This window comes from Chlorocebus sabaeus, chromosome 20, assembly GCF_047675955.1.
Source record: "Chlorocebus sabaeus isolate Y175 chromosome 20, mChlSab1.0.hap1, whole genome shotgun sequence".
NCBI classification, from domain to species: Eukaryota; Metazoa; Chordata; class Mammalia; order Primates; family Cercopithecidae; genus Chlorocebus; species Chlorocebus sabaeus.
The window spans coordinates 94435856-94450130 of NC_132923.1; the positions used below are offsets into that span (position 1 = coordinate 94435856).

At 43.2% G+C, this 14275-nt stretch overlaps 1 protein-coding gene and 1 long non-coding RNA gene across 8 annotated transcripts in view; one reads left to right on the forward strand and one right to left on the reverse strand.

Moving 5' to 3' along the window:
* The window catches only part of LOC140709255 (uncharacterized), a 37097-nt gene that overhangs the window by 12234 nt on the left and 10588 nt on the right, over nt 1-14275 (forward strand). The window lies entirely within an intron of this gene.
* The window catches only part of CCDC30 (coiled-coil domain containing 30), a 190211-nt gene that overhangs the window by 11504 nt on the left and 164432 nt on the right, over nt 1-14275 (reverse strand). For all 7 annotated transcript variants that reach the window (XM_037997921.2, XM_037997911.2, XM_073007408.1 and 4 more), the window contains 2 exons: nt 6915-7056; nt 1744-1880 (listed from right to left, as the gene is read on the reverse strand). In XM_037997921.2, the coding sequence (XP_037853849.2) occupies nt 1744-1880; nt 6915-7056 (279 nt within the window). The remainder of the gene's footprint in view (nt 1-1743; nt 1881-6914; nt 7057-14275) is intronic.

Genomic DNA, 14275 nt, shown 5'->3' on the forward strand with positions numbered 1-14275 from the left:
CCCATGCTGGATGCCTCCCGCCCTCGAACACAGGACTCTGAGTTCTTCAGTTTAGGGACTCAGACTGGCTCTCCTTGCTCCTCAGCTTACAGACAGCCTATTGTGGACCTTGTGATCATGTAAGTTAATACTTAATAAACTCCTCTTTATTTATATATATATATATGTATATACACACACACAGTCTTTTTAACATATATATACATACATATATATACACACACATATATGGGAGTGTGTGTGTGTGTGTGTGTGTGTATATATATATATCTCCTGTTCTGTCCCTCTAAGAGAACCCTAATACACGAAGTAAAAGTTAATAAGATTTTGGGCCGTACATGGTTATTAAATACATGTACAAGAGTATTAATTCTAGCCCTTGAAAAATTTAAGGAAGGATATGATCCCATTTAGGGATGGGAATGAAACAAGAGAGGCTCTGTATCCCTTCAAATATTGTAGCTACATAGCTTGTATCTGGTTCTATTCTCATACTGATCTGCTTCTGATTTCTTGTGAAGTAGAAATAGTAGTAGCAGTAGCAGCAACCATGTTTCAAGTACTTGCCATGTACTTTATGCAATGTAACCTACCCACACCATAAGCACTTAAAACTTTTCATGTATTAGCTCATTTAATATGCATAGCAACCTGATGAAATATAAACTGTTGTGACAAATCTGAGCCTCCGTTTCCTTATCTGTAAAATGACGAAATACTCCTTGGAAGAAACTTACTCTAAGGAAAACATTCAAGTCCAATCCAGGTGATTGTGTCATCAGTAGGGCAAGGTAGAAAGATTATTCATGTTAATGCAAAGGTAATGAGTTAATTGTGTTAGATCCTCACTGTCAGAAGCTATGACAGTTTGAGAAGAGCAGTGATTTATATGGGACATCTAAAGAGTAAAAGATCATAAGAGATTCTCCAAGCCTGCCCAGAGATGTGTGCCCAAAGGAGTGGACAAGAATATTCCAGTCTGCTTGGCAGTCCTCTCCCCAGACTATGGTGCTATGGTCTAGGGCCAGGCTGCTGAGGTCCACATGCTGCTCTGTCACTGACTGGGCTGGGTAAGTTCCCTCACCTCTCTAGACCTTGGCTTCCTATCTGTAAAATAAGGCTAATAGTGCCTCTCTCCTGGGATTGGTGTTAGGATTAAATGAATGAGAGAGCTAGCATATAGTAATTGCTCAGACAAATCTTAATCATTCCAATTATTATTGGTGACATTATTTGTTAACATTAACCCACTCTCTTTGATTATAATTAAAGTCTCCTATGAAGAAGAGAATGCTCAGGCTGGCTGAAATGTAACTTATTTTCTGCTTATAATATTTCTCATTAAAAATTAATACACTGGTATCCTGTGGATTTCACGAATTTAAGTTACTTCTGTGAGCCTAATTCTCTTTTATTCTACCTTGATTCCATAGGTATTGAATAATAAAAATGTGGATCAACACACACAAAATGACAGGCCAGAATGCACACAGCCAAGTCCTCAGTGAGGCGATGACATTATGAAACAGCCTATCTAAATAGCCAACCAGCCTCCTCCATTATATTTTTCTCTTTGATTTAACAATTTCTGCCACTTGTATGATCTGCTGAAAACAGCAGACAGCAGAGCGAGAGTTATAGGGTAGGCTACAAACTCAAAGGACAGTCTCTAGAACCACCTCTTTGTTGAGGGAGAAACATCCTGTTGTGGAGTTCATTGGCTCCAGGCAGGATGGCACCTACCTGCTCTGGATGGAAGATATCGTCCATTTGTTGCTGTGGATCAACTGTTCTTGCTCTATGACTTGCTCCTGAAGTTTCCTTTTTTCTAGAAGCAGGGTATCATTTTGGGCGGTGATCTGGTCCTGTATTGCCTTCTCCTAGGGATTAGAAAGTCTCCTAATTACCACAGCAGGAGAATGATAAATTTAAGAGCATAAGCCTGTTTCTAAATCTAGCAGAAATTTTCCCTTACTTTTTTTTCTCCTGTCCCCTAGTCTGTTTCTACCTGTTTGCTGACATTGTCATTCATTGTAGCTAAATAGTTTTTCAGTTTTCGAGAGGTTATTTTATGTCATATATATATATATAATTTTTTTTTTTTTCTTTGAGATGGAGTCTCACTCTATCACCCAGGCTGGAGTGCAGTGGTGCTATCTTGGCAAGCTCCACCTTCTGGGTTCACGCCATTCTACTGCCTCAGCCTCCCAAGTAGCTGGGACTACAGGCGCCTGCCACCACGCCTGGCTAATTTTTTTGTATTTTTAGTAGAGACGGGGTTTCACCATGTTAGCCAGGATGGTCTCTATCTCCTGACCTCGTGATCCGCCCGCCTTGACCTCCCAAAGTGCTGGGATTACAGGCGTGAGCTACCGCGCCCGGCCTATGTCATGTATTTTTTTTTCTTCTTTTTCATGACCCTGAAAGTAGTGAGATCATGTTTTTTGTTTTGTTTTGTTTTGTTTTGACATGGAGTCTTTCTTTGTCACCCGGGCTGGCGTGCAGTGGCACAATCTCGGCTCACTATAACCTCTGCCTGCCAGGTTCAGCCTCAGTCTCCTGAGTAGCTGGGATTACAGGCATCCACCACCATACCCAGCTAATTTTCATATTTTTAGTAGAGACAGGGTTTCGCCATGTTGGTCAGGCTGATCTTGAACTTCTGACCATAAGTGATCTGCCTGCCTTGGCCTCCCAAAGGTTTGGGATTACAGGTGTGAGCCACTGTGTCTGACTGTGGTTTTTTGTTTGTTTGTTTGTTTTTATAGACAAGGTCTAGCTCTGTCATCCAGACTGGAGTGCAGTGGTACAATCATGGCTCATGGTAACCTCACACCTGGGCTCAAGCAATCATGTGCCTCAGTCTCCTGAGCAGCTAGGACTACAGGCATGAACCACCACAGCTGGCTAATTTTTAAATTTTTTGTAGAGTCAGATGCCGGGTGCCATGGCTCACACCTGTAATCTCAGCACTCTGGGAGGCCAAAGTGGGAGGATTGCTTGAGCCCAGGAGCTCGAGACCAGCCTGGTCAACATGGTGAGACCCTGTCTCCACACACACACACACATGAAAGCCACATGTGGAGTTCAAGGCCGCAGTGAGCTAGGATCGCACCATTGCACTCTAGCCTGGGTGACAGAACGAGACTCTGTCTCAAAAAAATTTTTTTAACATAAAAAATAAAATAGTAGAAACAGGGTCTTGCTCTGTCGCTCAGGCTGGTCTCAAACTCCTAGCCTCAAACTACCCTCCTGCTTCAGCCTCCCAGAGGACTGGGATTACAGGCATGAGACACTGTACTCAACCTACATGTTTCTTTTAAATAAGATACTAATGTAGGTCATTCAGAAAAGACTGGTCATCTATTGTTATTATTAATTTTAGAGAGTTTCGCTCTTTCACCCAGGCTGGAGTGCAGTGGTGTAATCTCGGCTCACTGCAACCTCTGCCCCCTGGGTTCAAGCAATTCTCCTGCCTCAGCCTCCTGAGTAGCTGAGATTATAGGTGCCCACCACCGTGCCCAGCTACTTTTTGTACTTTTAGTAAAAATAGGGTTTTGCCATGTTGGCCAGGCTGGTCTCGAACTCCTGACCTCAGGTGATCCACCCACCTCGGCCTCCCAAAGGGCTAGAATTACAGGCATGAGCCACCACGCCTGGCCAGCCATCTATTGTTAAAGACCTATAGGATGTAGATTAGATGATGTTCTGGAAAAACTATTCCAGATTTTAAAGTCCGTCTCAGAGACCCTGCAATATCTAATGGTAGTCTCACCTGCTATAATTTAAAGACATTGAATTAATAATGTATTGGTAAGGATTGAAATAGAAGCAATCATCTCACAGATAAATCCTAGACAGCTTTAACTGGATTAAAAAGTGTACTGCATGAGGAAGGTGACTGACAGCTTGTCCTTGGGAAATACTGTATTTTTTAAAACAAACAAAAATTCCAGACACATGCTGTGATAATAAGATAAAATGGGAAAGTGTAGTTTGAGTGGTCACAAAAGAAATCTCAACTGACTCATTATATAAAGAAAAAGCTGAAGGAATGAAGCCAAAAGAAGTGGCATTACTTTTTGGAGACTTAGAAAGCAAATCTGGCATTTTTATGCTCAGTGCTCTGGTCCTTAGGCCCTAAAATACATAAAATAAGAATTCCTAGGTTTGTACCACTGTGGCATTAAAAGCTCTAACATCAGTCTTCTCTAGGCTAAATAGTTCTAATTTGGTTAACAATTTCTCATGTGAACAATGAGTCCACCAATTAACATGCTTCTAAGAGATTTTTTTGTTTTTTTTTTGAGACGAAGTTTCACTCTTGTCACCTAGGCTGGAGTGCAGTGGTGCAATCTTGGCTTACTGCAACCTCCACCTCCCTGGTTCAAGCAATTCTCCTGCCTCAGCCTCCCAAGTAGCTGGGATTGCAGGCGTGAGCCACTGCACCTGGCCCTTCTAAGAAATTATATACCAAAAAAAGGAGAATAACATCTACGAAAAATTTATATGTGCCAAGTACCACTTTAGAAATTTTATGTTTTAATATTCACAGAAGACTGGTGTATGTAGGGAAGGGATTATTTCCCTCATTTTACAGAAGAGGAGAGTGATACACAGAGACTTGTCCGAGCTTACAGGCAGGGCTATAATTTGAATGCAGGTCTACCTAAGGCCAAAGCCCACAGTACCCTTCAATGGCAGTGAGCAAAAGATCTAATTATTCTCTCAGCCTCTGCTTATTTGGGAGCTCCAGCATATTTTATGAAGACCCGTGGTTCTTTGGGTAAGTGCATTAGTTTCCTAGGGCTGCCATAACATTTTCTCATAGTTCTGAGTGGTAGAAATCTGAAATTACATTGTTGTCAGGGTTAATTACTCATGGGGGCTCCAAGAGAAATTGTGTTGCATGCCTTTCTCCTAGTTTCTTGTGGTTGCCAGCAACCCTTGCTATTTCTTGGCTTGTAGCTGTATCATTCCAGTCTCCGACTTCATCATCATGAGGCATTCTTCCCCTGTCTGTGTCTGTCTGTGTGTTTTCCCCTCTTCCTGTAAGGACAGCAATCATCTTAGATTTATGATTCACCCTAATCCAGGATAATCTCATCTTAACTAAGTATATCTGCAAAGACCCTATTTCTATATAAGGTCACATTCTGAGGTTCTAGGACATGAATTTGAGGGGACACTATTCAATCCAGTATAGTCAGGAAGAAAGCGAGCATGCCTGTTGAAAGGAGAAGACTGTTTTTCCAGCCTAGAAGCAAAATGCAAAAGTATGAAAAAGAACTGATAATACAGAAATAGGCTGATGATATGTCTGATGGATCCATGAACTAGGGTTGCTACTTTTTTTTCCTTTCTTTCTTTTCTTCTTTATTTATTTATTTATTTATTTATTTGAGACGGAGTTTTGCTCTTGTCCCCCAGGCTGGAGTGCAATGACATGATCTTGGCTCACTGCAACCTCCGCCTCTTGGGTTCAAGAGATTCTCCTGCCTCAGCTTCCTCAGTAGCTGGAATTACAGGCTTGTACCACCATGCCCGGCTCATTTTTTTGTATTTTCAGTAGAGATGGGGTTTCACCATGTTGGCCAGGCTGATCTCAAACTCCTGACCTCAGGTGATCCGCTCACCTTGGCCTCCCAAAGTGCTAGGATTACAGGTGCAAGCTACCGTGCCCAGGGTCGTCGTCTTCTTTTTTTTATTTTTGCCCATGGGTACTACTAAAATGGATTGCTACTTTTTCTTATACACTTTCCATAGTCTTTTCCTAGTTCTAAGCTGGATCTCAGTCTCTAAAAGTTTGACAAAGTAACGGCAAAAAAGGAGGACTGCAAACATCCAACTTATTTTTCTTCTTTCACTATAGTTTAGAGTATCAAGAGGATTTTTTATTTTTGTTAGAGACAGAGCCACTCTATGTTGCCCAGGCTGGAGTGCAGTGGCTATTTATAAGCACAATTATAGCTCACTGTAACCTTGAACTCCTGGCCTCAAGCAATCCTCCTGCCTTGGCCTCCCAAAGTGTTGGAATTACAGGCATGGACCATTGCACCCAGCCAATTTTTTAAAACTAAGAATGCAGTATTTGTGACCCACCTGTTATACTCCAAAAATGCTTTATTGTGTATAGTCTGGGAATTCTTGACCTAGAGTCCCAGGATAGTTGAAGGAATCACTGAAATTACATTAATGGTTATGGTATCCTTGGCACATAGTGGTGGTATAAAAATTTGTTGAATGTGGAAATTAATATTTTAGGAGTGATGACAGAGTTCTCAAAATTCTGAAAGGGCTAGTGATCCCAAGAAGGGAAAACCTTACTGGCCTAGTCAGTTACTCTCCACCTTGAAATTATGTAGTTTAATAATCCCACAACCATTCTGCATTTGATTCTATTCATTTGCCCCATTTCCTTCTTATTCATACACCACTAAGTCACAAGGGCAGTAAGACAAATATAAATAAACCATGGACATTTAGAAAAAAGCTTGAGGGCAAGGACTGATACAGGAGTAAGGATCACCTATTTTCACTGCCATTTAAAACTGACACTGAAGTCTGAGGCAAAATGAGGGCTCCACAAAGCAGAAATGAGTTACTGAGAGTGGTTTGGGAGTCTGTGCTCGGGGGTGTTCAAGAAAAGGCATTTCCATCTGAAGGCAAGACACTGATCATAAGTTGGCAGTACAGAGTATTTTCAGTATTCACTTCCGTTTAGCAGCACTAGAAGTCTTATGTACTTTTGGTCAGGGCTTAAAGAATTACTCATTGAAAGATGGTGCAAAGAAAAGAAATGAAAACAAGCACTACGAAGGGGTCACAAATAATTTTTAAAACGAAAGGGCTTTCTCCAAATGGTTGACCATGGGAATCACCAGTGAGCTCTTCACCTTTTATTTTTTCCTCACCTTTTCTATTTTATGTTGCAGGATTCCAATTTCATCTTCAAATTCGTTAATTCTCTTATCTCGTAGTTCTACTTCATTCGTTAAACGATACTTGACTTTTTGAAGCTTGATTTTGTGTTGCTGATGTTTCTCATTATAGTTTCTGTAAAAGTAAATTTGAGTTTAGACACATCTGAACACAGTTAAAATTTATTTTGCCTCCTCAACATGCACCTTTCTTGGGTTTCCTCTTCTTGCTTAAGTCAGGGGCCTGGCACTGGATGTAGATACTTATCCTGCCTCACATCTTCCTGCCCTCCATTTCAGGGAGTGGGCCAAGGATAACTCCCTACATAACACCAGCTTTAATTACTGCTGTGGACTGTGGACTCAAGTATTTGGCTTATCTTGGTCTTTTTTGTTTTTTCTTTTTTTTTTTTTAGACGGAGTCTTGCTCTGTCGCCCAGGCTGGAGTGCAGTGGCACAATCTCGGCTCACTGCAACCTCCGCCTCCCGGGTTCAAGTGATTCTCCTGCCTCAGCCTCCCGAGTAGCTGGAATTACAGGCATGCACCACCATGCCCGGCTAATTTTTTGTATTTTTAGTAGAGACGGGGTTTCTCCATGTTGGTCAGGCTGATCTCGAACTCCTGGCCTCAGGTGATCCTCCCGCCTTGGCCTCCCAAAGTGCTGGGATTATAGGCGTGAGCCACTGCGCCCGGACTACCTTGGTCTTGTGCTGATGGTTGTGGTATAACTTCAGCATCTGAGTTTAATTTAGGAAACTCCTTGATTTCTGATCCCTGACATCTAAATTCTGACTCCTGTTCCACCAATTCAGTCATTAACTTAAACGTTCCTCATTCTTGGCTGTATCTTGGACAGTGATCTACTCACTTCAATCTTATCTAATTTCCAGATAACTGGGCCTGTTCTCAGTCCTTGCATTGAGTCTGGACCTCTTCTTCTTTTTTTGACACAGGGTCTCACTCTGTCACCCAGGGTGGAGTGCAGTGGTATAATCATGGCTCACTACATCCTTGACCTCCTGAGCTCAAGCAATCCTCCCACCTCAGCATCCCAAGTAGTGCACACCACCACACCTGGCTATTTTTTTTTTATTTTTTGTAGAGATGGGTGTTTCACATGTTGCCCAGGCAGGTCTTAAACTCTGTCTCAAGCTATCCTCCTGCCTCAGCCTCCCAAAGTGTTGGGATTACAGGCATAAGCCACCCAGCAAATCTGGACTTCTAAAAGCCAGTTCCATGTAGGTCACTGTTCAAGACTCTGATTCTTAGATACATCTGAGTTATGGCCAATAAGCACATGAAAAGATGCTTAACATTACTAGCTATTAAGGAAATGAAGATCAAAAGCACAATGAGATACCGCTTCACACACACTAGGATGGCTAGAAAAAAATGACAGATAATAACAAGTGCTGACAAGGATGCAAAGAAATTGGAACCCTTATACACTGCAGGCAGGAACATAAAATAGTATAGTGTTTTTGGAAAATAGCCTGGCAATTCCTCAAATGGTTAAACATAGAGTTGCCATTTTTTTTTTTTTTTTTTTTTTTGAGATGGAGTCTCGCTCTGTTGCCCAGGCTGGAGTGCAGTGGCGCAATCTCAGCTCACTGCAAGCTCTGCCTCGCGGGTTCATGCCATTCTCCTGCCTCAGCTTCTCTAGTAGCTGCGACTACAGGTGCCCACTACCATGCACGGCTAATTTTTTATATTTTTAGTAGAGAGGGGGTTTCACCGTGTTAGCCAGGATGGTCTCGATCTCCTGACCTTGTGATCTGCCTGCCTCGGCCTCCCAAAGTGCTGGGATTACAGGTGTGAGCCACCACACCTGGCCTAGAGTTGCCATTTGACCCAACAATTCTACCTAGGTATATATATTCAAGATAAATGAAAACATATGTCCACACAAAAACTTACACACAAATGTTCATAGCAGCATTATCCATAACAGCCAAAAGGTAGAAACCACCCAGATTGCCATCAACTGATGAGTGGATAAACAAATAGAGTATATCTAGGCAGGCATGGTGGCTCACACCTGTAATCCCAGCACTTTGGGAGGCCAAGGCAAGTGGATCACTTGAGGTCAGGAGTTCAAAACCAACCTGGCCAACGTGATGAAACCCCATCTCTACTAAAAATACAAAAATTAGCTAGGTGTGGTGGTGGGCGCCTGTATTCAGGAGGCTGAGGCAGGAGAATCACTTGAACCCAGGAGGCGGAGGTTGCAGTGAGCCGAGATCATGCCACTGCACTCCAGCCTGGGCAACAGAGGGAAACTCCATCTCAAAAAACAAACAAACAAACAAACAAACAAACAAACAAAAAAACCAAATAGAGTATATCCATACAATGTCCTAAAAAGAAAGGAAGTACTGATACATGCTACCATGAACCTTGAAAGTATTATTCTAAGTAAAACAAGCCAGGCACAACAGACCAAATATTGTATGATTCCATTTATATGAATTGTCAGTAACAGGCAAATTTAGAGAGAAAGAAAGTAGATGAGTGGTTGCCTAGTCTGGTGGTGGGGAGGGAATTGGGGATAGGGTGATAGCTAAAGAGCATGGGGTTTCTTTTAGGATAATAAAATGTTCTAATGTTGATTGTGGTAACAATCAAAACATGGACAAAAGCCATTGAACTATACACTTTAAATGAGTGAATTGTATAATATTTAAATTATATTGCAATAAAGCTGTTTAAAAAACCAAACAAACAAAAATCTAAGTTACCATTTCAAGCTACTATAACATCTAATCAGAGTAAACAACAAAGTAGATTAAAGCATCCATACTACCACTAGCCAAACCTCTTGGAGTATGACTGTGATACAAACAAAAAGAATGTTGTTCTTTAAAATTACGGAGAAGCTTCACTTTGAACCTACTAGATAGGATTACACCAAATAACTCTAAACCAGCCTCTGTACTGTTCACATTTTAGGCCTGATAAATATTTGTTGTAGAAGGCTATAATGTGCACTACAGAATGCTTAGTAGCATCACTGGCCCCCACCCACCAGATGCCAGTAGCACCTCCTACAGTGGTAACAACTAAAACGGTCTCCAGACATTGCCAAATGTCCCTTTGCCCTGGAAGGCTGTAAATTTTTTTTTTTTTGAGACAGTCTTGCTGTGCAGCCTTGATCTCCCCAGCTCAAGTGACCTTTCCACCTCAGCCTCCTGAGTAGCTGGGACTACAGGTGTGCATCACTATTGATATGGTTTGGCTATCTCCTCACCAAAATCTTATCTTGTAGTTCCCATAATCCCCATGTATCATGAGCAGGAGGTGATACCTGGTAGGAGGTAATTGAATCATGGGGGCGGTTGCCTCCATACTGTTCTATTGATAGTGAGTGAGTTCTCATGAGATCTGATGGTTTTATAAGGGGTTTTCCCCCTTTTGCTCAGCACCTCTCCTTGCTGCCGCCATGTGAAGAAGGACATGTTTGCTTCCCCTTGTGCCATGATTGTAAATTTCCTGAGGCCTTCTCAGCAATGCTGAACTGTGAGTCGATTAAACGTCTTTCTATTATAAATTGCCCAGTCTTGGGTATGTCTTCATTAGCAGCATGAGAACTGCCTAACACAACTATGCTCAGTTAACTTTTAAAACAATTTTTAGTAGACACAAGGTCTCGCTATGTTGCCCAGGCTGGTCTGGAACTCCTAGCCTCAAATGATTCTCCCACCTCGGCTTCCCAAAGTGCTAAGATTACAGATATGAGACACGGGTCTGGCCTGGGAGGCTGTGATATTGACAAAGATATATTTGGTCTCCCTCCCAGTTTTCTGGTGAAAACACACACACACACACACACACACGCACGCACACACACACAACAACAAAAAAACCCTCTTAAGTCCTTGGAATCTTCTCTGGAGTAATAAGTATCTTTTGTATGTTGATGAGATGACTGGTGTCTGGAGGCCCTTAGAGAGCTCCAGGATACTAAGGCAGGATGAGAGAGTTGAGGCTTCCAGGCCCAAACCCGTATCATTCAGGGAGGGGAGAGGATGAAGGTTGAGTTGAATCACCAGTGGCCAAGGATTTAATCAATCATGTTGAGAAAAGAAAAATAACTCAGAGCAGTCTGAGCTATGTGAAGCATGCAAAATTCATCAGGCCCAAAGACACGAGTATAGAACTTCAGTCATTACCTGCCCCCATTCAGTCTTTTTATAACTGAATTTGCTTGGGGGTGACTGTTTTAAAGTCATTTTGTTTCTGACTAGCTGCCTCACTTGTTATTTTCTGTTCTTGAAATTTGTGATACAAATAATAATGTATAGCTGGCCAGGCGTGTTGGCTTACACCTGTAATCCCAGCACTTTGGGAGGCAGAAGCGGGCAGATCACTTGAGGTCAGGAGTTCAAGACCAGCCTGGCCAACACGGCAAAACCACATCTCTACTAAAAATATAAAAATTAGCTGGGCGTGGTGATGCACATCTGTAATCCCAGCATCTCAGGAGATTGAAGCACCAGAATTGCTTGAACCTGGAAGGTTGCAGTGAGCTGAGATTGTGTACTGCATTCCAGCCTGAGCAACAGAGCAAGACTGTCTCTGAAAAAAACAAAACAATGTATTGCCAATCAATGTATAGCTTATGCTATTTATTTATTTACTTTTTTTTTTTTTTTTTTTGAGATGGAATTTCGCTCTTGTTGCCCAGGCTAGAGTGCAATGGCGCGATCTTGGCTCACCGCAACCTCCGCCTCCCAGGTTCAAGCAAGTCTCCTGCCTTAGCCTCCCAAGTAGCTGGGATTACAGGTGTGCACCACCACACCTGGCTAATTTTGTATTGTTAGTAGAGACAGGGTTTCTCCATGTTGAGGCTGGTGGCGAACTCCTGACCTCAGGTGATCTGCCCGCCTCGGCCTCCGAAAGTGCTGGGATTACAGGCGTGAGCCACTGCACCCAGCCTTATTTACTTATTTTAAGATAGAGTCTCACTCTATCGCCCAGGTTAGAGTACAGTGACATGATCTTGGCTCACTGCAACCTCCACCTCCCAGGTTCAAGCAATTCTCCTGCCTCAGCCTCCTGAATAGTTGAGATTACAAGCATGTGCCACCACACCCAGCTCAACCACAGCAGGATAGGGCACTGGTCAGAGTAATGAGGCCCCCTTTCCAGGCCCTAGCTCTTGGACAGCATTTCTAGACATACCCTAAGCCATAAGGAAGCCTGCTCCCTTGAAGGGAAGGACCCAGTCCCGGCAAGATTCATCGGCTGCTAATTGAAGAGCCCTTGGGCCCTGAATAACCAGCAGCAATACCCAGATACTATATCAAGGGCCTTGGGTGAGACTCTGAGACTTGCTGGATTCAGGTGACAGCACATTCCCAGCTGTGGTGGCTATAGGGTGAAACTCCTGCTTGAGAAAAGTGGAGGGAAAATTAAAGGGGACTTAGTCTGACAGCATAGGTATCAGCTTTGCCACAGTAGGGTAGAGCACCAGGAAGGCTCTTGGGTCTATGACTCCAGGACTTGGCTCTTAAGCAGCATCTTTGGATATGCGCCGGGCCAGAAGGGAGCCCACTATGCTGCAGGATGAGTACCAAGTCAGGCAGCATTCACCACAAGCTGACTTAAGAGACACTGGGCCTTAAGGGAACATTGGCGGTAGTCTGGCAGTACTCCCCATGGACCTGTGATTGTAGTGGCCATGAGATGAGGCTCCTCTACCTTTGGAAATGGGAAGAAAGAGTGGAAAGGACTGCATTTTTGGGTTTGAGTACCAGCTCAGCCACAATACAACAGAACACCAGGTGGACTTCTCAGGTTTTTTTATTCTAGTCCCTGGCTCCCAGATGGCACCAATGGACCTGCCTGGGGCATGGGGGAACTCGCTGCCCTGAAAGGAAGGACACAGGCCTTGCTGGCTTTGCATCTGCTGATTGTGGAGCCCAGGGACTTGAGCGGTCATAGGTGGTAGCCAGGGAGTGGTTACAGCAGGACTTGGGAGAGACCCAGTGCTGTGCTGGCTTCAGGTATGACCCAACACAGTCCTGGTGGTGGCCATAAGGGTGCTTGTGTCATGCCACCCCCACTTCCAAGCGGCTCAGAACATAGAGACTCCATTTGTCTGGGAGAAAGTAAGGGAAGAGAACAAGAGTCTCTGCCTAGTAATCCAGGGAATTCGTCCAGATCTTTTCCAAGATCATTAAGGCAGTACCTCTACCAATTTGCAAGAACTTACTGGGCTTGGGGAATCTCCTAAAGCAGGTAGAGCTTAGATGACAACACCCAAGTACTTTTGAATATCTGGAAGGTCTTCCCAAGAAGGATGGGTACAAATAAGCCCAGACTGCAAAGACTATAATAAGTATCTAACTCTTCAATGCCCAGACACAGATGAACATCTATAAGTATCAAGACCTTCCAGGAAAACCTGACCTCACCAAGTGAACTAAACAAGGCACCAGGGACCTATCCTAGAGAAACAGATATGTGACCTTTCAGACAGAAAATTCAAAATAGCTGTTTTGAAGAAACTGAAAGAAATTAAAGATAATACAGAGAATGAATTCAGAATTTTATCAGATAAATTTAACAGAGATTGAAATAATTAAAAAGAAGAGGAAATTCTGGAGCTGAAAAATGCAATAGGCATATTGCAGAATGCATTAGAGTCATTTAATAGCAGAATTGATCAAGCAGAATTAGTAAACTTGAAGACAGACTATTTGAAAATACACAGGGCCAGGTGCGGTGGCTCACACCTGTAATCCCAGTACTTTGGGAGGCCGAGGCAGGCAGATCACCTGAGGTCAGGAGTTCAAGACCAGCCTGGCCAACATGGCAAAAACCCTGTCTCTACTAAAAATACAAAAATTAGCCAGGTGTGGTGGCATGCACCTATAATTCCAGCTACTCAGGAGGTTGAGGCAGGAGAATTGCTTGAACCTGGGAGGCAGAGGTTGCAGTGAGCTGAGTTCATGCCACTGCACTCCAACCTGGGCAACAGAGAGAGACTCCATCTGGAAAAACAAAAGAAAAGAAAAAGAAAAGAAAAGTAAATACAAAGGCAGAGGAGACAAAAGACAAAAGGAATAAAAAAGAATGAAGCACACCTACAGGATTTGGAAAATAGCCTCAAAAGGGCAAATCTAGCCAGGCACGGTGGCTCACGCCTGTAATCCCAACAGTTTCGGAGGCCAAGGTGGGCAGATCACCTGAGGTCAGGCATTCAGGACCAGCCTGGCCAAGATGGTTAAACCCCATCTCTACTAAAAATACAAAAATTAGCTGAGTGTGGTGGTACATGCCTGTAATCCCAGCTACTTGGGAGGCTGAGGCAGGAGAATCGCTTGAACCCAGGAGCTAAAGTTTGCAGTGA